We start from the raw sequence: 26,443 nt of genomic DNA on the forward strand, positions 1-26,443 counted from the left end.
ACCTGGTAAGACTGGACTGAGCCACCCTATTGACACTTGCTGTTCGATTATTTTTTCTGTATCATTATAATCGTCACACCATTGTTGAATTCCCGGTGCTACCCAGCAATCTTCCAACTTTGGCCTTAACACCCTGAGTATGTCACCTAGAAATACCAGAAGTAATAAGGCACTACGTGCCGCCCAGGCTACCGGCCCAATCGACCAATTTATTTCTAGGGCCAATGACGCTATTAATCAAGGCGTACTCCTGTTGGAACGGAGGGTTTCACAGGAACTGGCTATGGCTAAACGCTCCTCGTTGGGCTTATTAGCTGCAGTCAGAACTCCTTTGCGCCCCTCAGAATCTGGCGCACTATCGGACTCCCATACTGTTCCAGGTACTGTGGACCTGTCTGTATCCCTAGATCTATCAGCCTCACAGCTATCACCATCACCCCTGTCTTTGGAGAGAACCCCAGCTCTTTTCACAAGCCCGAGTAGGAACGACTCCAACACAACTACTAACAGGGGTCTGAGGGAGGGTGCGATACCAAAGAAAAAAAAGAAACCTCAACAAAATAAACCCCGCAAACAGACACAAACTATGATACAACCCAGCCCACAAACTCTACCTACTACCCAGCGCCTCAGCCAATCAGCTCCTCCTCAGCAAGAGCCAAATCCCTTACCCGCAGAAATAATAAATCTCTCCACCATAATGCCCAACCTCAGTTTAAACAGTAACGTGGGAAGAGAGTGCGAAACCTGCGGCTCAAACAATCAGTTATTGGCTAGACTGGAGGTATTAATTAAATCGTATGTGCAACCCATTGAGCTTCCCCTGCTAAAAATCGAAAATCAGATAGAAGTGTTGACTTTAGCACTTAAAACCAACAAGGGATCTGTTCCCACTCACACTGTGGCGCAAAAACCCATTCCCAAAAACACCAAAGATGGGGTGGTAGTAACAAAACAAGCAACTAAACCGGCTACCACAGCAGCAGCTGTGCAACAAAAATCACCATATACAGTTGCGAAGAAAGGCCCCGCCTCAACAACAGCTCCAGCTCCCCAGGCCCCTATTCAAACAAAAACACCAGGGATTCAAAATACCACCTACAAGACCAGGCGGAAAGGTGGTCATTCTATCCACCTACCTCCGGAAGCTTCTCCGTATGTTGTCATCATGACTGGGGTCCCTGAGCTGAACTCAAACTTGGAGGAACCGGGCTGGTCCCTAAAAAATAAAGTATTACACTGGCTATCTGCCAATAGGCCTCTTCCCCCTTACTCTAACAGTAGAGTTACAATGGTCCACAGGGTCCCCTGGTTAGGTAAAGAGCCAAAAACTATCCAGGGTGACTGTGTCATCATCAACTTCGAGGATCCCCATACTGTCGAGCATATTTGCTCTTGGGGCTCTCATCTTACATCTGATGGAATAGGCACCAAAAGACTCTCGTATTTCTACCCTCCAACAAACCGCTATACTAAAGGTCCAGAATGGAACTGGACCCAGGTTGGAAATTGGAATAGAAGACGCAACTGGACAGATTGGTCGGGTCACGGGAGTAGAGACGCCGCACCAATCTTTGGATGGAGAGGCGTCCCATTGTCAAACAGATATGACTGCCTGGAAATGGTGGATTGACCATCATCTGATAGTATCCAGGAAAGCATAGACCCCCCTTCCCCTGGGTCTAAATCACCGAAATTATCCTTCCGCTCCCCGACCTTATTTCCCATGGACGGTACTATTGCTTCAGCGGAAATGCCTACCCCTTCATTCACAGAAGCACAAACTACCCTCGTTAAAAATGATGATCATATTGCACCTCATACCTCTCTTCGTCCAGGAATTCCAGCCACTGACATTTTGCTGAATGTTAGTAATGCAACTTCCTCTATCCAGACGCTTTCCGCACTATATTGGAACGTAGCGGGTCTCCGTTCGAAGACTAATCCTAAATCATGGTTGGACATAGTAAATACCCACCAAATAGTCTGCCTACAGGAAACCTGGGCAATAGAGCCAATAAATATCCAGGGCTACAAAACATTCCATACCCCAGCTAGCATTACCACACATGGCAGATCTAAGGGAGGTTTAGCAGTGTATATATCAAACAATTTGCCAGCAAAGAAAATCACCATTCTACATACCACTATGAATTTTCAAATTATAATGGTTATATTTAACAAATGTATGTTACATTTTTTTATTAATTTTTATAATAACCTTCTCCCCGCTGAATGTGTGAAAACTGTAATCAAAATCTCTTCTCTTATAAACGAACAGCGAAATAGGCAATCATCACTTGTTTGCTATGTGATTTGGGGGGGATTTCAATGTTCCACTGTGCATTAACCATAAGAAAGGCATTTGTGGGCTTCTAGATGAAGATGATTGTCCTTTGACTCATTTCATGCACACCCATCTAGGTAATACCCTGAATGATAGTCTTTTCTCTTTGGAATTGGTGTATGCAAATGATCTTGTGGATCCTCCAGTTGAATTCAGAACCACATTTCATGGCAGGGGCTTATCACGCTCTATCGATTACATTTTATGTTCGCAAATTTTAAAGGGTAAACTCCAACAGTTTAACACAGGCTCTGATATTTCAAGTGACCACTTTCCAAATAGTATCACTTTCTCAATTGACATCGATGATTTGCATCCCACTAGGACTAGTTTACTAACCCAGCAATCTTTGACCATAGATAAAATCAATGGCTTTTCCGTGAAATGGTCCAAAATTGATCCTATAGTAATCACTGGCAATGTCATATCTAAGGCCCTTCCCTGGATTAATACCTGTTACGCAGAGGAGTCCCCACCCGAATTGATTTTATCTAGCTTCCAGGAGATTTTAAAAGTTATGCGGGCTGAATTACTCCATCATCACAAATCTGGTAACCAGGTATCTCCTCGATGGTTTAATTCAACCTGTCGCAGAGCGTTATCCGCTCTAAAAAGGCGTTACATAACCCAAATAGAGACACCGCTGAGATAGCCAAACTCAGAAAGGAGTATAAAATGGCCCAACAGAACTGTAAAAAGGATTTAAAGAAAAACTTATGGGCCCAATTACACGAGAGCTGTCGAAGCAAAGACAGCTCCCAGTTTTGGCGCACAGTCAAATCACCCTTTTTGGCCGATGTAAATATACCCCAGCACCTAGATGTGGCCGTGACGGCTGACGACTGGGTGACCCAGTTTTCTAAGATTACGCCGCCAAACGACTCTTCCAAGGTGCAAGTATACCCCATTGACCTTCATTTTAGTTTAAGCGAGGTCATACACGCCCAAACCTCCCCTGGTATTCAGCCTTATTTAACCTTCTTTCTATCTAACCACGAAAAATGTGTTCTAACTAGGTTTCGTTTTAACACTTTTTTCCGCCTTGTTACTTTCCCCACCGAGTTAAACTGGTCCCACGATCTGACCAAATGTCCGTGTGATGGTGTTTCACCTCAATCGACCATCCACCTAACTTTGTTCTGCCGATATTATGAGCAACCACGCAAGCGCTGGATCATCCCACTCCTTCGACAAATGGGGCTGAGAACTTGTCGGCCAGCCTTACTGGCACTTCAGCTATTAGACTTACAACATGTAGCTAAATATGTAGCTCTTTTCCTAAAATCATGTTTGAAAATACGCAGTAAAATTGGGTTATCGTCATCCTGATTCCATGTTTATCAGAATTAACTTGTAAAATGGTTTTATCAAATGTTTTTAAACAACATTCAGTTTTTATCTGTATTACAACATTGTGGTTTTATGTAATTCCATTTGTATTCTATGATGTACTTTTTATGATTCACTAAATGTCAATCGAATAAAAGTTTTTGAAAGAAAGACAATTTTCTGTTAACGCATATGCTGAAGGAAAGTGATATAAGACTCCCCGTTTTTTTACGTCTGGGGAAACTTCCTAAAAAAACAGATATAAGGTGACACTGACATTAGCGGAAAGAACCCAGCTATTTTTTAAATCGCTAAATATTCTGGCATTTCATGCATACACCCCTATTCAGGACTGTGCAGTAGGAGGTCTCATATTGTCTAATGGTCTGTATCAAGTATGGCAAATACTAGGTTTTACAGAGCTTGGAGATTTTTATAACCATGAAACATTAACTACCTGGATAACGGCTCAATTGCAAGTCATTGATGACTGCCCTCCCTTTGTGTTTCCTACAGCTAGTTAATTTCTTTAAAGCAAATTATGTAATGATGGGTGAGATGGCATGTCAAATCGCCAAGCAGATGGCAAATAAAATGGTGAGGGTCGGTTGTTGGTATTGGCTACTATATCAAAAGGCCCATTCCGAAGAGATTTTGGCGAAAGAGCTCCAGAAAATTTATTTAGAGACGGGTTGCGAGTTCAATGTTAAACAATAGAAAGAGCTTAGCAAGTCAGTGAATAAAGCCCTTAAAGGTTCTAATTACAAGAGAATGAACTTCTTGTCTACATGGTTATTATATTACACACCCCAGAGATTGTATAAAATGTTTCAAACAAGCCCTAATGAATGCTTCCGATGTAACAAACAGGGTGAGGGTGGATGGGCGCATATATTTTAATATTGTAATAACTTACAGCAATTCTGGGAAGGGATTTATTTTTAGATTTCTTTGATTATGTCCTTGACAATTCAATTGAGCCATCAGCTATGTTGGTGTTATTTGGTTCCTCTGGGGAGGTCAAATGTTTAACAAAATTCCAGCAGTAATTTATACTATCTCCATAGCTGTCACTAGGTCCCTTGTCCTTCAAAACTGGAGAACCAATAAACAACCCTGTATTAAGCATTGGTTTAATAAAATGTCCAGGACTTTAAGATTTGAGGAAGCTTATGCAAAATGTGCTGGGGCAATTGTAAGATTTAGAGGTATTTGGCAACATGTTTCTGCTAATGGGTTGGCAGAGGAAAGGCGATTGTAAGACCTAGGTGCTCTATATGAATTTTAAAAAATGTTTTTGCTACTAGCACAACACACTTTAGATAGTGTGTGATTCTCTTGTACCCTTAAAAACACGCACGGAACCTGGGCGTCATCCTGGACTCCTCACTCTCTATGAACAGACAGGTCAACGCCGTTTCATCCTCCTGCTTCAACATTCTTCGAATGCTCAAAAAAACATTTCGCTGGATCCCCACCAAAACCAGAAAAACGGTCACCCACGCATTGGTTACTAGCCGCCTGGACTACGGTAACACCCTATACGCCGGAACCACCGCAAAACTCCAGAAAAAACTCCAACGCATCCAGAATGCATCAGCCAGACTCATACTAGACATCCCACGTAAAGACCACATCTCTGGTCACCTGAAAAACCTTCACTGGCTTCCCGTCAATAAGAGGATAACATTCCGCCTCCTAACCCACGCACACAAAGCACTTTACGAACTTGGACCAGATTGCCTCAACACACGACTTTCATTCTACACCCCCTCCCGCCAGCTACGCTCCTCCAACCAAGCCCTTGCCGCTGTCCCTCGCATTAACAAATCCTCCATGGGAGGAAGATCCTTCTCATACCTGGCAGCTAAAACCTGGAACTCACTTCCCATTCACCTTCGCCTCACTCAGAAAAATCTAGCATTCAGAAAGCTACTTAAAACCTGGATATTCGACAAGTAATTCCCCACCTTTCCTCAAGCGCCTTGAGACCCTCTGGGTATGTAGCGTGCTATATAAATTACCGACTTGACTTGACTTGACACTTTTCAAGTGGTTAGAGGTATATTTGCCCTAGTCTCATATGCACTTTAAACAGAATGTTCCCCATTATGATTTTGTTATTTTAGGCCATAGTTGTTATTTATTAAGAATGGCTAAACTACAGGGAATATGCCTGAGTATTGGCATTGGCTACAAATTAATGTGGATTATTTAGAATTATGTTTTAGATTCTCCAGATTAAATTTATTATGGAAAGTATATATAGTTGCTATTACTCAAGATGTATAAATTCTACCGACCTGGAAGTTACTGTTGATATTGGATATCTATTGCCAGTGCTTATTTTTATTTATTCTTGGATGTCGTATAGCTTTTCTGTTTTCTCTTGTTTGTTTATTTTCCTGTTCTAATAAATAAAATACAAAAAATAAAAAGAAGAAGTTGGATAGGTTGTTGCAGATTTCGCAAGAGGGGGTGATGTTGATGGAGGCCATAGATGTGGAGAAATCAGTGACAATCAAGAAGATTTCTTTCCTGCTGTTGGAGCTTTTCTTCGCGTTCTGCTAGTGCTCTTTCTTTGGTGTCTCTTAGTTTCTGGTGTTATCTTCTGAGTGCAACTATGAAGGCAGTTCAATTGATGGCTTTGCGGCCAGCTTTCCACCTTCTTTCTATCTGTTTGCATTGTCTCTTGGTGTGGTCCTTTGGGTACCACCTGGGTTGCTTATTGATTCTTCTTTGTTTGTTGAGCTTAATGTGTGCAAGGAGTCTGCGCAGATCTTGATCAAGTTGTTGACTGTGTCGATATCCTCATTTGTGTTGTTCGTAAGGTTGTGTTGGTCTGTGCAGAGGGCATTGAGCCATTCTGAGCTTTTACTCAAGCTGCGGTGGGCTAGGCCTACATTGGTTGGTGCGTTGGCTTGCGGTGTGTTGATTCGGAAGTGGACTATGGTGTGGTTAGTCCATGTGAATGACGAGGATTTGTTGAACTTGATGCTGTCAAAGGTGATAAAGATGGTGTCCAGCGTGTGTCCGGCGATGTGTGTGGGTACTGTGATGAGCTGGGTTAGTCCAATGTTGCTTAAGTATTCTAGGAGTGCTCTGGACCTGTCTTCCAGTTCAAAGTTGAAGTCCTCAAAGAGTACAAAGGCTTTAGAGTAGATGGTGAGAAGGCAATGAATTCCACAATGAGTTTGGTGAAGGTAGCTCATGGTCCTGGTGGCCGGTAGATGAGGGTTCCACTTAGGGTGACATTTTTGGAGACTTGTAGCTTGAAGTTCAAATGTTCCATGAATAAATGTATGTTCTCTGTGGTCACTGAACTCTTGATAGGGTCTGTGGAGATGATTGTGAGTTCCCTTCCTGGCTTCTGAAGGTAGTCCTATTGTGCAATCTTGTAGCCTGCCGGGATTGCTTTGGCGATGTCAGGAGTCGATGTTGGGTTGAGCTAGGTTTCTGTGAAGAAGAAGAGAATAGAATAACATAGAAGAGAATAGATTTTGTTTTTATTTGACAAATAATTGAAATTGCCATATACTTGTAAAGAGATATACCTACACATCTAAATACAAAGTGATGTGATTTGCACGCATACAGCGGGCAGCCTGATGGATCACCAACTGCGCAGATGACCTCGCACCACTGAAGACCCCTCCTAGCAGACCTGCAGCAAGAAAGCCTCTTGGTTCACCGACGAACTTACGAACTCCAAGAAGAACTGCCACACCCTCGAGAAAGCCTGGCGCAACAACCAGACCACAGACAACATGACTGCCCTCAAGCACGCCACCCGCAAAAACCACCAGCTGATCCGCACCACCAAGAAGACAGCATTCAAAGAACGACTGAACAACAACGCCCACAACAGCAAGGAACTCTTCAGCATCGTCAAAGAGCTCTCCAACCCCAGCGCCGGAAACAACGACATCACTCCCTCGCAAGACCTCTGTGACTCACTCGCCTCATTCTTCCACAGCAAGATCGCCGACATACACAACAGCTTCGGCACACAGACCACGCACCCAACCTCCGAACCAACGCCCCCCACCACCACTCTCTGCGCCTGGACCCCGGTTAGCACCGAAGACACCACTCGCATGATGAACACCATCCACTCCGGATCACCAACCGACCCCTGCCCCACCACGTCTTCAACAAGGCCAATTCCATCATCGCACCCCATCTCCGGGACATCATCAACACCTCCTTCAACAAAGCCACCTTCCCGGAGAGCTGGAAGCACGCCGAGCTCAGCGCCCTCCTGAAGAAACCAACAGCGGACCCCACCGACCTCAAAAACTTCCGCCCCATCTCGCTCCTCCCTTTTCCCGCCAAAGTCATCGAGAAGACCGTCAACAGACAGCTTGCCGCCTTCCTCGAGACGAACGGATCCCTCGACCACTTGCAGTCCAGTTTCGGGGCCAACCACAGCACCGAGACTGCCCTCATCGCAGCCACTGATGACATCAGATCCCTGCTCAACAACGGGGAAACAGCGGCCCTCATCCTCCTGGACCTCTCCGCAGCGTTCAACACTGTCTGTCACCGCACGCTAGTGCAGCGCCTCAGCAACATCGGAATCTAAGAAAGGGCACTGGAGTGGATCATCTCGTTCCTCACCGGAAGAACCCAGAGAGTCCGCCTTCCCCCAATCAGATCCGGGGCCACCGAAGTCATCTGCGGCGTACCACAAGGATCAGCCCAACTGTCTTCAACGTCTACATGAGGCCCCTCGCAGCTATCGCATGCCAACACAACCTCAACATCATCTCCTACGCCGACGACACCCAGCTGATCCTCTCCCTCACCAACGACCCCGCCACCACCAGAACCAGCCTACATGAAGGGATGAAAAACGTCGCCGAGTGGATGTGATTGATTGATTGATGTAAGAGGTGCCGCTTTCGCTTTCACTGTAAAAAGCAATTTTTAACTTTCACTTGCACTCAATTTTTAGAACTGTACTGTTGTGGTAAATACATTATATTTAGAATCCTCTTGCTATTTTGTGCCCCGAGGCCCCGTTCCGACCCGGCTTGTGCCGTTTGTCTCGGAGGGCTACACCGGGAGCAGACACCCACATCCTCACTTCTGGCGGATGCCGCAAGTAGCGCTCCAGTCTCTCGACGGCCCCAGACTACTTAGGGCGGAGAGACAGGATGAGCTCAGTGGACACGGGCAGCCTGATGTAAGAGGTGCCGCTTTCGCTGTACAAAGCAATTTTTAACCTTCACTTGCACTCAATTTTTAAAGCTATACTGTTGTGGTAAATACCTTATATTTAGAATCCTCTTGCTATTCTGTGCCCCGAGGCCCCGTTTCGATCCGGCTTGCGCCGTTTGTCTCGGAGGTCTACACCGGGAGCAGACACCCACATCCTCACTTCCGGCGGATGCCGCAAGTAGCGCTCCAGTGTCTCGATGGCCCCAGACTACTTAGGGCGGAGAGCAAGCTCAAGCGCAGCAGACGCCCGCAGCGGGCGCGCCGCCGGCGCGCCAAAGGCAAGCCAGTCAGCGCCCGTCCGCGCCTGGACCACACCAAGGGCCACAGATCCTACGCCTTCCACATCAGCTTACACTTTAAGATACAATCGCCTGGCCCTCCTTAGTCTACACTCACAGACCAAATGCCTAGACTTCAGCTTTAACCTCTACGACCCTCTCTATTATCACAACACCTGCCCATGCTGCCACTACAAAATGGGAGCCCCATTACGAGTACGAGCATGCTCTCTACCCCCTCCTACAACAATCAACAAACACTTAAACGCCATAATCCTAGCCGCACTTATCAATGCACGATCCCTAAGTAAACACAAAGATGAAATTGCAGAACTCATCATCTCCAACAAACTTGATCTACTGTTCATAACTGAAACATGGACCAACCCCTCTTCAGAACCTGACCTCCTGGTAGCCACCCCATAGGGTTATAACATTCTCAGGCAGTACAGAAAATTAAAAACAGGGGGAGGAATTGCCATTATTTACCGAAGCCAATTAAAAACATCCATCAGCCCAGTCCCACTATCTACCTGCGAGGCACTACAATTCTCCATAGCCATAGGTCCTTCTCAATGCTTCAAAGGTGTCTTCCTATACCGACCACCAGGCAGCAAAGCACAATTCCTAACCACCTTCACCGAAATGATGGAGTCCCTGGCTATTGACAACTCCACCACCATCCTAGGTGACTTCAATTTTCCTTTAGAAATTCTTGCAAACAATGATACAAAAACCTCCTATTTGATCTAGAATCCCTCGGTCTCACTCAAATGGTTGTGGGTAGTGCCCAGGAAGCCGGGCATACTCTAGATGGTCTATTCACCAATGACAAAAATATAAACATTACCAAGGTCTTCCCTCTAGGATGGTCAGACCACCATGCGATAATGTTCACAATTTTATCTGACTCACCCTCTCACTCCGGCTATAACACTGGCCCCTCACAAACCTTTAGATCATGGAAAAACTTGGACAACCAGCAACTCAGAGAACTGTTACCTTCTCTGGTGACAGATCTCTCACATAACCCCAATACAGATGCCGAAGAGTACTCTAAATGGCTCACCACAGCCATGAATAAACTTGTTCCCACTAAATCCACCTCTAAAATTCGGAGTGCCCCTTCAGCACCCTGGTTTAACGAAGCACTTTGGAAGCAAAAACAACTATGCAGAAACAAAGAAAGACACTGGAGAAAAACTTACTCCAGTGAAGAAAAGGAAACATACAAAAAATAACTCATTCACTACAAATCCTTAATTCTGCATGCAAAAAGCAGCTATTTCTCCTCCCAAATTGAGCAAGCCAAAAACTCCAATAAGCAACTTTACCAGGTTGTATCCAAATTGTCACACCTACCCCCTCAATCGACCCCATACCTTCCCAAGCTTTCTGCAATAACCTAGCTACATTCTTTTTTGATAATGTAAATAACATATACACCAACTTTTCTGACAAAATTAATAAAGACTCCCCTCCTACTCCTATGACGAAGACCCACCCAATTATTTTGCAGTTTTACAACACTAACCCCACCCTTCTTGCTAATGCCATGAATGCCATCAAATCAGGCTCAGCCAAGGACCCCTGTCCACCTGCCATTCTCCTCCCAATATCTGACATCATAGCACCTCAACTTACCAACATTTTCAATGCCATGTTCAACACCGGAATTTACCCTGCAATCTGGAAAGACACTCTCATCATCCCCCTGCTAAAAAAAAACCATCTCGACGCGGACAACACCAACAACTATCGTCCCATAGCTAGCTTGCCATTTGCAGCAAAAGTTGCAGAAAAATTGATGAACATCAAAATCTCTCAATATATTGAAGATCAAACCCTCCTTGATGACACCCAGTTTGGTTTTCAGAAACACCATAGCACCGAAACCGCCCTCATCAAAGCAATTGATGAGATAAGAACTGCCCTTGACCAAGGAAACGGCGGCTGTGCTCATCCTGCTGGACCTTACTGCGGCCTTTGACACGGTCGATCACAACATCTTGATCGACCGTGTCAACGCTATAGGTCTTCAAGTTAAAGCAAAAGATCTTCTGGCATCCTTTTTGGCCCACCGCACCAAGACGGTCCAGCTGGGAAACTTTCAATCCACACAAATGACGCTACCTTCAAAGCCCTCTGCATTGCCTATAAAGCCTCACATAAACAGGGCCCTCGATTTCTTTTGAATCTTCTGGCGTTTCATGTCCCCAAACGATCATTACGATCTATGAATGCATCTCTCATGACGGTGACGCGAACCAGAACGGTATCATGGGGCGATCGCAGATTCACTGTATCAACAGCCAAACTCTGGAACTCCCTCGATTCCGACATAAGGTCATCTCCTACCTTGACCACTTTCAGGAAAAAAATAAAGACCTGGTTGTTCAACTAATAGTAACCTTTTTCTCATCATCTTTTCATTCTGCTTCGTCCATAGCGCCGAGACGCCTTAGGGCATTTGTTCGCGCTCCACAAATATCATAAATAAATAAACAAAATAAATACATATGCACACAAGTCACTTAATAAAGTTTTAGTAGCAGGCATAAATACCTCAATATATGCACCAATATGTACATAGAAGTAGCAAAATGTGCATGGACTGTTTATACACATGTAGCATGTGGCTAAGTATACAAAGCTTTTTTATTTCAAAATATATTGGAATATCTTTACGGGTACCTTCTGTATAATCAAAATTTCATACTGTGGCACACATGTTTTTTCATAGAAAGAAGCATAAAGTAATATACACACACTCTTCCATTTTTACATTATGTAAATTTGTTTTCGTATAAAAAGAAGCCATATACACTCCACTTATACATTATGTAAATAGGATTTATTAATTATATACGATGATATACATATATTTAATGAAAAAAATTAATTTATTGTTATATGTAGTTGTATTTATCTATTTGTTAGAATTGAGGTATCTGGTTGGGAGAGATAATAATAATAAGAATAAATAATAATAAAAACATTTATAAAGCTCCTGGTTACACTATAATCAGTGTGTCCCCGCGCTATGGACGCAGTCCAAACAGAAGGCAGAACTTCGAGCAATCAACGGCAGGTAGAGGTCGGAGGACACAGGTCCAGAGTTAATTCGTTAGGAAGAGGTGCGTTTTAAGTTTCAGGCCGAACCTTGCTTCCGAAGGCTCCATCCGAGTTCAATGGGGAGTTTGTTCCACTGTTTGCAGGCTAAATATCTAAAGGAGCGACCTCTCATCTGTGCTTGATGGATGCGAGGAACATGGAATTGCATACTTCCAAGAGATCTCAGGATGCGTTTAGGACGGTAAATGGTCACCACATTTTGAAGATATGCCGTGTCTTTGCCCTGTGTGATGCTGTGAGCCATGCACATAGTTTTAAACAGAATACGTTCCTGTATGGGGAGTCAGTGGAGAATAGCTAAGGCTTGCTTCCCTGATGTCTTTCTGGGCAGATTAAGGACAAGTCTGGCAGCCGCATTTTGAACACATTGGAGTTGGTGCATCCCTTTCTTATTAAGACCAATAAGCAGAGAATTCCCATAGTCAAGGTGGGGAGTGACTAGGGCGTGTATCAACGTTTTCCTTGCTTTAATGGGGAGAAGATCAAGAACTTTGCGAATGGTTTTCAGAATACCATAGCATTTGCCTGTCATACTTCCAATGTGCTGTTCAAAGGAGAGAATAGTATCCAGGAGAACACCTAAGTTCTTCACAAGGACTGAGGGGGTGGGTGTGGGCCCTAGTTCAAGAGGCCACCAGGCCGATGACCAAATAGATGGTGTCTTACCGATCACTAGCTGCACGGTTTTGTTCCCGTTAAGGCAGAGGCAATTATTATTCATCCACCCAGCTAAAGCAGTGAGGCAGGAGGAGAAATTAGCTGCCGCCTCACCCGGGCTTTGAGATAAAGTGATCACCAATTGTGTATCGTCGTCATAGGATACAATTTCCACACCATATGATTCCACAATCCTTGCAAGGGGCTCCATATAAAGGCTGAACAGTGTGGGGCTCAAAATAGAGCCTTGAGGAACCCCCTCTCTTAAACACTGGGATGTTGATTTGAATGGTGGGCAATAAAATTGGAAACTCCTATCCCCAAGGAATGAACATAGCCAATTGGTAGCCGGTCCCACCACTCCGGCTTCACTGAGATGGGCTAACAGCAGAGAGTGCGAAACGGTATTAAAAGCTGCACTCAGGTCTAATAATACCAAGACAACTATCTGTCCCTCATCCAATTTTTGCCGGTGGATCTCCAGGGAGAAGAGAAGGGCGGTTTCCGTTCAATAGCTTGCCCTAAAGCCGGATTAGGAAGCGTGGAGAAGTTGGACTTCTTCCATGAATTTCATTTGCTGGATATTGGCTATTTTTTCCACTACTTTCATCCAGAAAGGAAGGAGCGAGATAGGACGGAGATTCTCTAATTGAGATATATTTAAGTTTACTTTCTTTTTTATAGGGATTACCTGGGCCCTTTTCCAGTCATCAGGCACATGGCTTTCCTGAAAGGAGAGAGTGGCCATATGACCTATATGGATACTCAGGAATTCCAGCTGGTTCCTAAAAATCTTGGGTGGGGCAGCATCGGTCGGGGATCCTGATTGAATGCTGAGCGCAATTCTCAGCAATTCCAATCTCTGGAGAAACCTCGAAACAATTCAAGTATTTGTCCACTGTATGCCTCGAAATACCGTCAGGGTCAAATATGTCCTTACCAGCCCCTGTTGGGAAGGATGCATATATCTTCTCAACCTTCTTCACAAAGTGGTACGCAATAGACTCACAGACCTCTTCGGAAAAGTGCCTCGGGCCACTGTCCTATTGGGCAACATCAGCTCCTTGTATATAAAGAATAGTTCATTAGAAGAATTCTCAGCTGACTCGATTCTTTCCTTTAAGAATTCCCTTTTAACTATCCTTATCAGTTTATGATACTTCTTCATACTGTTCTTATATTGCAACTACCATAATCTTTACGCCATGTGCGTTCAAGATCTTTACAAGCGGATTTGGCTGCTTTTAGTTCCTCATTAAACCATGGGGCAGATTTAGTGCGCCATGCTGGGGCCCTGTTCGTCCATGGTGCCACTTTGTCTAATGCCCTGGTCATCCAATCTTCATATACTTTCCAAATCTCATTGAGGGTCCCTCTTAATGGAGGGTAGTCTTGCTTCACGGCAAGCTCAAATGTTCCGAGGCTACATTTCTTCCTATTCCTACTTTTGGGGAATGAGGGCTTCCTCAGTATGGTCCCTGTTGATCGATTTAAAATGGAGAACGGTACAAGGCAGTGGTGAGACCAGGGAACCCTGATGGGGCACTGTGCCTTCACTTCCTCCCAGTTAGCAAAAATAGGGTCCAGGAGATGGCCCGTTTGATGCGTGGGTGTCAGTGATAGAAGGTCAAACATCAAGGACTTCATGGAAGCAATAACCCCTTGAGCCTCTTTGCAACCTGCATCCTCAAAATGTAGGTTCAGGTCACCCAGAATTCAGACTCTGCTATATCGTAGAGCTGGTTGGGTCACCACCTCCAACAAGCTGTCTATGAATTGTGTTGACGTCCCCGTAGGACGATAAATAAGATAGCCGTTTATATTGTAATTGGGGGGTACTTTAATAGAGAAGAAACCTGCTTCACCATTAGTAATGTTCACTGATTCTAGGGTGCATGTTAGCTCCAGTTTATGGACCAGAGATATGCACCCTGTCCAAGGAGGGACAATCACTCTAATCAGGACAAGTCAGATACACACACTAAATTAACCTAAGCAGGCAGGCTTAACTTAACAGATAATGTGTAATATATTTGTGCAACATTTATTACAGTAAGATAGTAAGAGACACCTAAAAAAAAAGACTCATGGTTAGAGAAATAGAGCTTGATTTATTGAACAAAATAAGACCACAATGACCACAATCCAATAAATAGAACCATTGTTTTGAATTTTCACATTTTAGAAGTCAGTAGCATCAAAAGGTTATTTGACGTCATGGTGGACCGGGTCAAAGTTGAAAAGTCAAGCTGACCGCAATGGATCATGGATCGGATACAAAAGCCACCCAGGCCCTGCTTAAAAAGCACATTTGTTTGGAGCAAACATCGACGTCAAGGACTACCTGGGTAGGTTTTGATTCACACAGTTGAGTCGATGATTTGGAGTCGAGCCTCACCTTTGGTGTTGATGAGTTGGCACTGAGTCAAAGTTGAGCCTGCAGCTTCGTCTTCTGATCAGCATTGTGTCATCATCGAACCTCACAATCAGGACTTGCGTTGTCGTCCCATCAGCACTGATTCGGCATCAATGGGAAAAGCATCCGTTCCGACCACCGCAAAGTCGGGACTGCATGAGTTTTTCAGAGGAACAGCACAGAAACCCACTTCTAAGGCACTGGACCGGAGTGAGCACCTCAGGCAAGGCTAGGACTCAAGCCTGGCAGGGTCCAGGTGCTGGATGGAGCCTTGCATACAGTCTTTGATGTCCCTGAGACTGCAAAAAATAGGAGGCAAGCAGTCAAGTTATTTGAGTCATTCTGGGTTCAAGTGGTGAAATTCCAGTCCTTCTCATCCAGCCAAGAATCAGCAGGCAGGGCAGCACAGCAGCAAAGCAGTTCTCTCAGAGCAGCAGTCCCACAACACAGCAGTCCTTCTTCCTGGCAGAGAATTGACAGGTCGAGGAGTGTACTAATTTGGGTGAGTCGGAGGTCCAGTACTTTTACTTTGGTGCCATGGTTTTAGAAGGTAGGAGAAGCTTCTTGAAGGGTCCTTTGAAGTGCACACAGGATCTTCATTGTCTTCCCAGACTCTAAACATACTACAGGGGCGTATGCAGCTATTTGTGTGGGGACACGTACAGCCCTATTCATGTACAAGTGTCATTCACTCCCACACATCAAGCTCAGGAAGTTCCATAAGTCTTGTGATGGGCAATCAGGATTTGAATGACACACCTCAGTTCCCTTTGGATGTGGCTGTCTAGAGGGAATACAAAGCCCAGCGGATACCCAACCCAGACGTGTAATGCAGGCAGGTAGAGGCACACAGGGCTTAAGAGCAGAAAAATGAAAACTTTCTAAAAGTTGCATTGTTCAAGTTGTAATCATAAAATCAACTGTACCATTAAAGAGGATTTATCATTACAAGTCCATAGGTACCAAACAATAATATCCTACTCCTTCTCAATCAGTAATTATAATTAATTGGAGTATTAAGTAATCCCCAGTGTTAACCCATGGGAGGGGTAGGCTTCATAGTAGTGAAAAACTAATATGGGTGTTTTTCATTACCAGTACATTTAAAACTGAAAAGTATATGCCCCTCCCCTGGCTTACTTACACAGCACCTTGCCCTATGGGCTACCTAGGGCCTACCTTAGGGGTGACTTATATGTAATACAAAGGGAGATTGAGGTTTGGCAAGGGGCTTTAATGCCAAGTTATCATGGCAGTGAAATAGGACATACAGGCTATGCAGTGGCAGGCCTGAGACTTGTTTGAAGGGCTACTTGAGTTGGTGGAATATTCAGTGCTGAAAGCCCACTAGTAGCGTTTAATTTGCAGGCCCTGGGCAGATGTAGTGCCCTTTACGCAGAACTTTTGAGTAAATTAAAAATGCTAACTGTGGATACCCCAATGTTATTAGGGGAGTGAGCACATGCACTTTAGTGCTGGTTAAGAGTGGTAACGTGCCTAGAGCTTTAAGGCCAACAAAAGTAGACCAGCAAAATGTGAGACAAAGCTGGCAAAATGCTTGGGGAAACACCTCGTAAGGTTCACAGGTCCAATATGTGTCCCCCAAGGTGAAAGTGGGGAGAGCTACTGAACCTCTTGGGAGATCTCATCACTAATACTTAAGAACCCAGAGAGACCACCAGCATTGGCGTGGTTTGACCAAGGTCTGTGTTCCACCATAAAATCCATTCCCTGTATGGAGATGGACCACCTCAACAATATTTGATTCTCAGAGGGACCTGTGGCCAGCTTGAATCTGGAAGTGAATCCCAAACAGGTATAGTTTCAACTTCCTCGGAGCCTAGCCCACAGAAAGGCTTCCCTCTCAATAGTACTCCACCTCTGTTCCTGGGATAGTAACCACCGGAGATGAAGACTACAGATTGGTCTAGGCCCTTCTCTTTAAGCTAGGGCAGTACTGCTCCTATGCCATGCTCTGAGGCATCCGTTTGAGGCTAAAAAGATGGTCCTTCCAGCTGCTGCTAAAGACAGCTATGTCTTACAAACATGTAGCGCTGAAAACCTGGATTACAGCCAAGACCTGGTTCCACAACCTCTGAAAAGTGGCAGGGGTATTCTTGAGTCCAAAGGGCATCACCCTGACCTGATAGTGACCCTCTGGAGTGGAAATGGCTGACCTCTCTTTGGCTCCTTCAGTTAGGACAATCAGCCAGTATCCTGAAGTATGGTCAAAAGTACACAGGAACTGAGAAGCTCCTAATCTGTCCTTAATCTCACCCGCCCATGGGATTGGATGATCATCAGTCTTGGTGACTGAATTGAGGCCCCTGTAGTCTATGCAAAACTGTGTTGCTGCAGTAATTCCCTTTGGTGCAGCTTTAGTTATCAGCACCACAGGTAAGGTTCAATTAGCCCTTTTCCTCACTTTGTGTGATAGCCTATATATTTTATTCTTGACAAGAAGGCTATCTCCTGTATCAATGTCATTCGTACGCAAGTATTTAACCCTAGGAGTAAGGGAAAACAGAGAGGAGACTTCTCCCAGCAACTGGTGACAGTCCTTCTGATGCTCAGAAGCCAGGGTGGGGGAAAGGTTTACACCTTGCACTGACTCATCCTTCTCTTTGGAGGAAAAAAGCTCAGTGAGAAGTTAACTCTACTCTTCCCCTCCGCCAACTGCCACCAACAACATGCTGACCTCAGACCTCTCACAGTGGGTTTTGAGATTATTGAGATGGATAACACTTAGAGGGTACCTGGGGGTCTTGAGGTCCACAAAGCAGGTGGCCTCCCCATCTGCTCAACAACCTAGTGGAGCCCAATACAACGGTCATGGAGGGCCTCAGGCTCCACAGGTTCCACCACCCCCACTCTATGCCAAGGTTGCAATTCCACAGGGGCAGCCATCTGGAAATACCAAGGCTTCATCACTTCCTGACTGGCCTCTAAATTGTCTAATGCTTGCTTCGACAACTTGGCCATCTGGCTTTGGAAGGCCAGCATGTAGTTCACTACATCTTAGCGAGGATTCCTGTGAGTTTGCTTCCACTCTTCCTTCACTGGACTCAGAGGTCCGCTTACAGGGTGCCCATACAAAAGCTCACCTTTTATGGCACTGAAGAGTAGGCATGGCAAGAGGTTGTTCAACTTATACCTCTGAGAAGGCTTCTGATCATACCTTGCAGTGTCTTGTTGAATGTTTCAATAAACCTATTGCTTTGTGGATGATAAGGGTAGAGAGCTTGTAACACCCTCCAAACTCCAGCCACATCGACTGCACGTAACCAGACATGAAGTTGGTGCCCCTGTGAGACACCAATTCTTTGGGAAACACACTTGGGTATGTATCCCCATCAGGGCCCTAGCCACTGTGAATGCAGTAGTAGACCAAGCCAAGATAGCCGACAGGTGAAGTGCTCCGGCCTGGAGCTCCCGGCTAAGGATTGCCTTTTTGGCTTAAATCCCCCGATTTCTACCTCCTCCTTGGACCCTCTTACTCACCTTGAGTCCTGTTTGACTGAGGTCCTCAACTTCTCCAATCTCCCGCATACAGGCTTGAGATCTTTGGAGGGTTAAGGGATCGATGTTTCAGACCGCGGAGCCCAAGCAAACATGGCAGATGCCCGAGGGAGCTGCCTAGACAGCTATAGGGGAGATTGGCTCCTGTTTGACTGCCGCAGCCGTCATCTACCCAGCCTGACATTGGGTATAGTTCCTCGCTGATGTGTCTCCCTCTTCCCCATCCTTCCTGATGATACACCAAAGAAAATGTCTTTCTTCCTCGGTAGCTGTTGGGGAAATGACAGGGGATCTCTCCTCTGGCTGTCGCCTGCCTTCCAGATCTGTGACACGGTTGCCTGGCATCCCTCTGCACTGAACGAGAATCAACAAGAATGCAGCAATGAGAACTACGCAACACTGCTGCCCTGCACCACTGAGCTTGCTTCCTTTTTTCCTGGGTTGCTCGCCCTCCTACCCCACAGCTGCCTCTCCTCTTCCTGGGACTGCTGCCTGGGCGCCCGCGCTGACTTCCCCTGTCCTAGATGAGCCGGGAGAGATTGCCGACTTCCTACCTTAACTCCCTCCGGTACCAACTGCTGCCTTCCCCACTCAGCTCTGCTTTTGGGGTAGGTTTTCCACCCGTAATCCTGCCATCTTGTTTATTGTATCCCTTGGGGTCCGTGTCCTTGGTTCCGCCATCTTGCGGTTTCATCTGTCCCCCTGATTGTTCCTTGCCACTGGCCAGCTCCCTTTGCCTCCGGAGTGGTCATTGCCCCTCTAAATCAACTTCACCCCTCTCTTCTTGTTCGGCTTGGTGAGGCACCTCTTCCATTTCTAACTCTCTACCCGACCCAATAATGAAGTCTGGCTCAGAATGTTGGGGATCCCTGGATCCTCTCCGGTTTTATTTCGACTTGCCTACTCTGACTTTTGGTATCCACTGAAGTTTTTTGCTCCATGACTGGTCATCCCAACCCTGTACTTTTCCCCCTCTACCATCTATGCTCCTCGGACTTGTTTTCCATGTTATTCTAATGCTCTAGCAACAGATGTATTTTTGTAACACTGTCTTTCTCCATGCTATGTTATGCTCTAGAAACTAATGTAACTATGTAACACTATTCTGTTGTAACCACTTCCTTATGTAAAGCGCTCTGATACTTCCGGGTCTAGCCAGTGATATATAAAACTCTTCAAATAAATAGACCTCAGAGGTTTTTGTTGGGTTCAGGGCTGTTTGCTCTTTATCACCACTAACCAGTGCTGAAGTGCCCTCTCCTTGAAACATGGGGTCTGACTTAGATCTTGATGGATCGGGTCCTGCTGTCGATTCTTAAACGGTCTTTCCGACCGCCGACTTGGCAGTCCACCCAACGTATTCAGATGTTGTTGTGTTCATGGCTGAAAGACCCCCTGAGTCCTGCTGACTGCCAGACCTGGTCTGCGGCGTCATAGGCCAAAGCAGCTGTGCAAGGGAGTCCCACCATGAAGACCACCAAGCTGATTATGATATGCCTTTCCATCAAGGCAACTGTGGTGGGAACACCTTCATACTTGAGTTGGTAGAATGGAGGAAAAAGAGGTGAAAACATACCTTTTTTCAGGTTCTCACTGCTGTTTCCATTTAGAATCCCGTTGTCCATGTACTTCCTGTGCTACTCCTACTTAACCACGACGATAAGCTATCCTGCCATTGCCTCCAACTTAAGCCTGACTGCTTTTGTTCCAGGCTACCACAGGATAAAGCACAGGTTAATTTAGTGACTTTCTGTAGTTCAGCTAACAAGGATTGTGCTTATTAATTGAGTAGGGCTTCCACCCTCCAACTAATATATCCAAAAACCAACACTTATACTTCCCAATAGTCTCACACATGTTAAACACAATTTGCAGAGTCACTGTTTCTACATTGCACCATGGCAAAAGTAGGAACATGGGGGCCGATTACGAGGACGGGCGGTCCGCCACCACCGGGCCGGCAGTGATGACCGCCGGGCCGGCAGTGGTGGACCGCCGCCATCAACCTGAATATTCCCACTGCCACATCAGGATGGCATTGGGAATGGGAATGGTACTGCGGTGGACGGAAAGACCCTCCGCCATGGTCCCGCAAGGCGGTCCTTTTTCGCCCACCTTGCGGGACACAGTACAATGGGGCAATGGCAGCGGTGCCGTGCAGGCACCACCGTGGCCATTATAATGCCTGTCTTTTTCGGAGGAGATCCTGCCGCAAAAAGACAGGCGGAAAATGCCTTAGGGGGCCCGTTGCGGTCCCCTGGGTGGGGGGGGGGGTGCTACACATGGGGGGTACCTATGGTACCCCCCTGCATTTGCATGTACAAGGTAGCAGACTCGGTGCCTGTCACGTTGTACATTCAAATGCACAACATGTATTTTTACATTGAGCCAGTGTGGTGGATGCATCCTAATTCGTATAGCGGGACCGCCCCACCTATGGCGGGTGTTCTCTTTTGCAGCTGCGGTGGTGGGCGGACTTTGTCCACCCGCCATCGTGATTGGCCCCATGCAAATGTAAAACCACCTAGCGGCGTTGGGAATTTCTGAAACGTTGCACCAGAAAAGCAGAGTAAAGTTGTCTACTTTCACTCATCTTCACCCAGCAAAATGTTCACGCCCGCAAGCACCCTCACCTGTTTTGTTACATAGACAGAGTTTGTCCCGCCTAAAAGAGGCAGAACATTGTGTGGCTGAGAAATATCTACATTGAGGTGCAGATTCGTGATATGGGAGGACCGATGAGCAGAGGCATTACACTCATTGCTCCTCAGTCAGCGAGAAAATGTTCCCACTGGCATAAAGAGCTGCTGAAGAGCCCCTTCTGTTTTATATACACTTCGATCTTTTTACATCAAGAAGCTGTCAAAGTTTTTATAATATTTAAGTGCATTTGACTTTATAAGCTTCGCAGCTACATACATTAGAGCAAAAGTCTATAAGGTAGTCCACAGTTACAAGGATACTGTATAGTTGTTGAGATGAAAGGAACTGTAGATAGCAAAGAAAAGGAGGCAAACGATGGAGTGATATGTGCACTTCAGTTACTTCCTCTGAATTTCGACAAATATGCGGTGGCAGAAAAATAATCTGTAGAATAAGGGATTGTTTTGATGGTACAGAAATAGTTACCTGGGGAGGTAATACTTTAATTTAAAAATATATACTTTGCTGTAATTAAATGGTTCACTTACTTATGTTTTTCATATCTTTTTTTCAGGAAAAAGCACATTTTTTGGGAGATAATTATTTGGAGGACGGACCAGCAGGAAATGAAATCAAACGGTCAAATGTAGCACAGATAAGGATGTCTTATCGCTATGAGACATGGGTCTATGAACTTAACTTAATTTATCAGACTGCAAAACTTGCTGAAAATAAGTGACTAGTGTATAATTGAATACTGTAAAGCAGCAGTTCAACACAGGAAAAGGGATACTTACTACAAATATAATATTTACTAATCACAGAGAGCTATTTAAAACTTCTATCTTCGTTACAAAAATATTCAGTCGTTTGAAAATAATTATTAGAAACGTCAGTTATATATGCTATCATCAAATTTAGGACAAACCAGAACAAACTTGCTAAAGAAGCAAGTTTAAGGATGGATATTACTTATATTAAACACTGAAAATTCCGATTGTGTTTAAAGTATTTGTGTAGAAGCCAGGAGCGGGTAAACAAGAACAGAGTTAATCAGTAGTAACACAAGAGCAGAAGCATTACACACAGATGATTTTTAGAGCAGATTAGTTCCCCTATATTTCCCTGATCCAAACAATTTGTTGTGAAGCACCAGTCCCAATTCCCAAACGCTGATTCAAAACAAAAGGTTATTCTGTGGGTCTACCGGGAGGGCCATTTTTATTGATCGTTTAGTAGTTCTTCTCTGGAAGATGCATTGCCACTTATATTTTTTTATAACAGATTGTAGTGTAGCTCTTCCACCACCCAATAATTTAAAGTCACTATTGCAGTTGTCTGCTTATAACATCATAAACTACAAGAAGAGTCCCTCCCAATGTATTTGTTTGGGCCTTTAACATTCTAGAAAGAAGAGCATCTGTTCCTAAACAGCAATACTTCGCTCATTTCCCACTCACCTACTTCCTTGTCCCAATCTTTACTCTGACACGGGCACTGCCTCACGAGACAGGCACTGCATGTGCCATTTCCAAATGAAGCTCCCATCGAGGGGCCGTAGTGGAAGCCCTACCTCAAAAACATCCTGCTTTCTGTTTGTTTACATGTGACTATGGATGGTTCTGTGTCTTCTAAATGGACCAGAAATGGAGTACAGGGACCACCTTGGTCTTTTTTATTGTGCTGGTCAGGTACATATTGAGCAGGGCAAATGAGAAATTACCTGGGCAACTGGTGGGCGTGGGTGGTGGTTCAGATTTTCTCTATGAGTAAATGACTGTGTATGTTGAAAAAGATCACATACGTAACGTCTGCCAATCCAGCCCCAAAGAACTTCACAGTGCCGTTGCCTTGGCATCAAGAAGGAGGAGACTAGTTGGAGGATTGCAACCAGGGGCGGCCTTAGTCATGTGCAAGCTGTGCACCTGCACAGGGCCACCAAACCCCAGGGGCCACCACACCAATATATATCCTTAATATAATAATCCTCTGAGGGTGGATACATATTTGCGTGGCGGGCCCTGGCAGGAATTTGGTGGCCTAAGGCTCTGTTCCACTTCCAAACACACTGACCCCCTCCCCCCACCTTCACTGGCCTCTGTGCACCGCCCCGCCCGGACCTCCTCTTCCGGGGCCCCCTACCTATGCTCCCTGCCCAGGGCTGCCATGAGCCTAGAGCCGCCCCTGATGCAACTGACACTGCAATGGCAAAGCCAAGAACCAAAGAAGACGGAGCTGATATTGACAAGAACATGAAGCTATAATGTGGAAAGGCTCGTAACCCCTCCACATTATAGCTCCAGAAGATTCCCAAAGCACACCATGCAGATGGACTGCCACAAGATCAGAAAAAGGCCCAAGTGTGCTGTCAACACTGATCGACCGGACAGCAGGAGACCAGCAAAGTAGTCTTGGAATTTTGTGCATATGTTTGTACTACTGGCTGCTCCTGTTGTGATTTGCATTTCAGCACACTTTCATTTGAGCTGGGAAGAAAAGCAATTTAATGAGACAATCATCAGACTGCCACTTTCCCTGTCACCCAGGTGAAGACATGTCAAGTTGGGAGTTAGGTCAAGTTGCAATTGAAGGAATAATCCAAGACACTGCATAAGCTGTCTTGTCAGTCTCTGGGCGAGGAAGGTTTGTCAAGAGTCTTCAGTCTCTCCATCTGTATAAAGATCTGAAATGCTGTGTTGTCCTATCTCTACATATGCAGTGGAGGACACAGTGCCCCCCTGAGGTCGTACAAGTCATATAAGCTAATGTGTCTTTTAAGCCTCAGGTAGATCACCTAACCTTTTAATATGCAACTCGGAGGCACCTGTCTTCTCCTCCAGGCGCAAATACATGCAGGCCAGGTGTCTGTCTACTGTGATATTCACTGACAGCCTCAGCGCCAGTAAAGACTGGCGACTGGATTGTGTCAGGGTAATACCTCCCCCATCCTTATGTGGTGAATTCCACTCACAGTTTAAGAGAAAGGGAATGGAGTATTCCTTAGATTCCTCCCTTCTGATCCTTACGACCAACATTTTTATATAACCACCTATTGGAAACTGTATTTCAGTGGATGATGCAGGTTTGGATGGGATGATCTGAGTTAGGAAGGTCTCAAGCAGATAGTCTGCTCCAGAAGGGGCTGTGTGTCTCCAACTCAGTCATGGTGGACAGAGTAATATCAGAGAGGTATTAGCAGCCTAAATAACAATAACATAGTGGCTAACTAAAGTCCAGCAAAATCCCCATTACTGCAATGACCATGTTGGTCATTCCTAAAATAGCTAACATTAATGCGCCTCTGGCTGGCACATTATTGCTACACATCAATTCATCAGAGGAGTAAGCTAGGACACACCAAGATAGATGTTGTAAAATACTGTCTTATGGTGCCTAACCATGTTGTGCCCAAGGAAACCCAGACCCGTATTTTCCAGACATTTCATTGTATGGGAATCTGCTTGTTTCATCACAATCCCCTCCTTTCACAAGTTCTTCCATTTCTTATGCCCATAGGGCTTGGTAATTCACAAATGATTCAGTTGCATATACCATACTGACTTTCATCGTCAGAAGTACTCCTCAAATTCTCTCATACTTAGCAAGGGTTCCTTTTGCCTCTTGACTGGTGACTGGAACAGGTTGGAATCCAAGTCGCCTAATGTCCCTTTTAGAATTAAGGCATTGGTGATTTGGTCTAAATGGATGGAATCAGTTTGCAGACAAGAGATGGTGGTGGGTGTAGAGGAACCATCGAACTGTAATTCTTAGCTTACTACAAGTTAGTATCTCATTTCCTAGGCCACAGTAGCATTAGGTTTTCTGTATTGATATCGAGTTCTCTGGTTTGTCTGCTCCTGTCCTGCCAGTGTTCGCTTCTTCTGGGCTACAGGGCTATACTGTTTGTTCTCTGATTCATGCCCTGCAATTTTTTAACTCTGCTATGGGTTCTTTCGTCTATTATAACTTGAGCAGTCACTGTCTTCTTCCACCTGTAGGCAGGGGAACACAGGGTCAGTGGCAGGGCCAAGCTCTTATATCTTCATGGTATGTTTATGCATTTTATGGAAAAGCTATCCTCCATTGATACAGACTTGTGGTCTGGGGGTGATGCTGCATAGAATGAGGCCTATCTGACTGTTAACAGTGATGCATTGTCAATGTCTTTTAGCTCCATGGCCGAAATTATCCCGGTGTCCCAGTTGGTCAATATCTTGTAGAGAATTGAGATTGCTCCAAAGGAAAACCTATGATGAGTGCAAACTTCAGACCTCATAGGATTATTTGATTACTCATTGTACATCTTTCCTGCATCTTTGGGTTGCTGCTGAATGAAATCTCTTTCTGGGCCCTTGGCTCATTTTTCCTTATCATTTTGAAGGGTTCTGATAGAAGGGTCATAAATACAGATGCAAGACTTGTTCCTGAATTTAGGAAAGTTCCTCTGACGTCCCACGTTTCTGTGCAACCCAACCAGTAATTGAGCCAGGAGGTTGTAGTCCCTTACTGTTGTCAGAATGACAGAAGCTACATTCCTAGAGGCTGTGTTCTACAACTTGGGTCTTCCTGAAACCTTCCTAAAACTAAAAGACTCTTACCGCTGTACAGGCGCTGCCAGATTTGCCCTGGGACATCGCTTGGGATATCGCCTCAGACCCAGCCCGCCCGCCTCCCGCCGTGGGACCCCTTCTGCCATCTCGGGAGTCCGGCTGACGAGTGGAGTGTGGGCGTGGCTCAGGCACAGGACCACAACACCCAGCAGGCTTAGCGGGACATACCGCGACATTTCGGCGCCAGGAGGCGCATAAATCAAGCATCACCCCGGTCGAGGGGGTGAAACCTTCCTAAAACTAAAAGACTCTTACCGCTGTACAGGCGCTGCCAGATTTGCCCTGG

General features: G+C 45.3%; 1 protein-coding gene across 1 annotated transcript in view; it reads left to right on the top strand.

Moving 5' to 3' along the window:
- The window catches only part of LOC147712585 (AMP deaminase 1-like), a 2,876,771-nt gene extending 2,854,485 nt beyond the window's left edge, over nucleotides 1-22,286 (top strand). Inside the window, exon 15 of the mRNA XM_086923285.1 lies at nucleotides 22,122-22,286. Coding sequence (XP_086779411.1) covers nucleotides 22,122-22,286 — 165 coding nt within the window. The remainder of the gene's footprint in view (nucleotides 1-22,121) is intronic.
- The last annotated feature ends 4,157 nt before the right edge of the window (nucleotides 22,287-26,443 follow it).

This window comes from Lissotriton vulgaris, chromosome 5 (genome assembly GCF_964263255.1).
Source record: "Lissotriton vulgaris chromosome 5, aLisVul1.2, whole genome shotgun sequence".
Lineage (NCBI taxonomy): Eukaryota > Metazoa > Chordata > Amphibia > Caudata > Salamandridae > Lissotriton > Lissotriton vulgaris.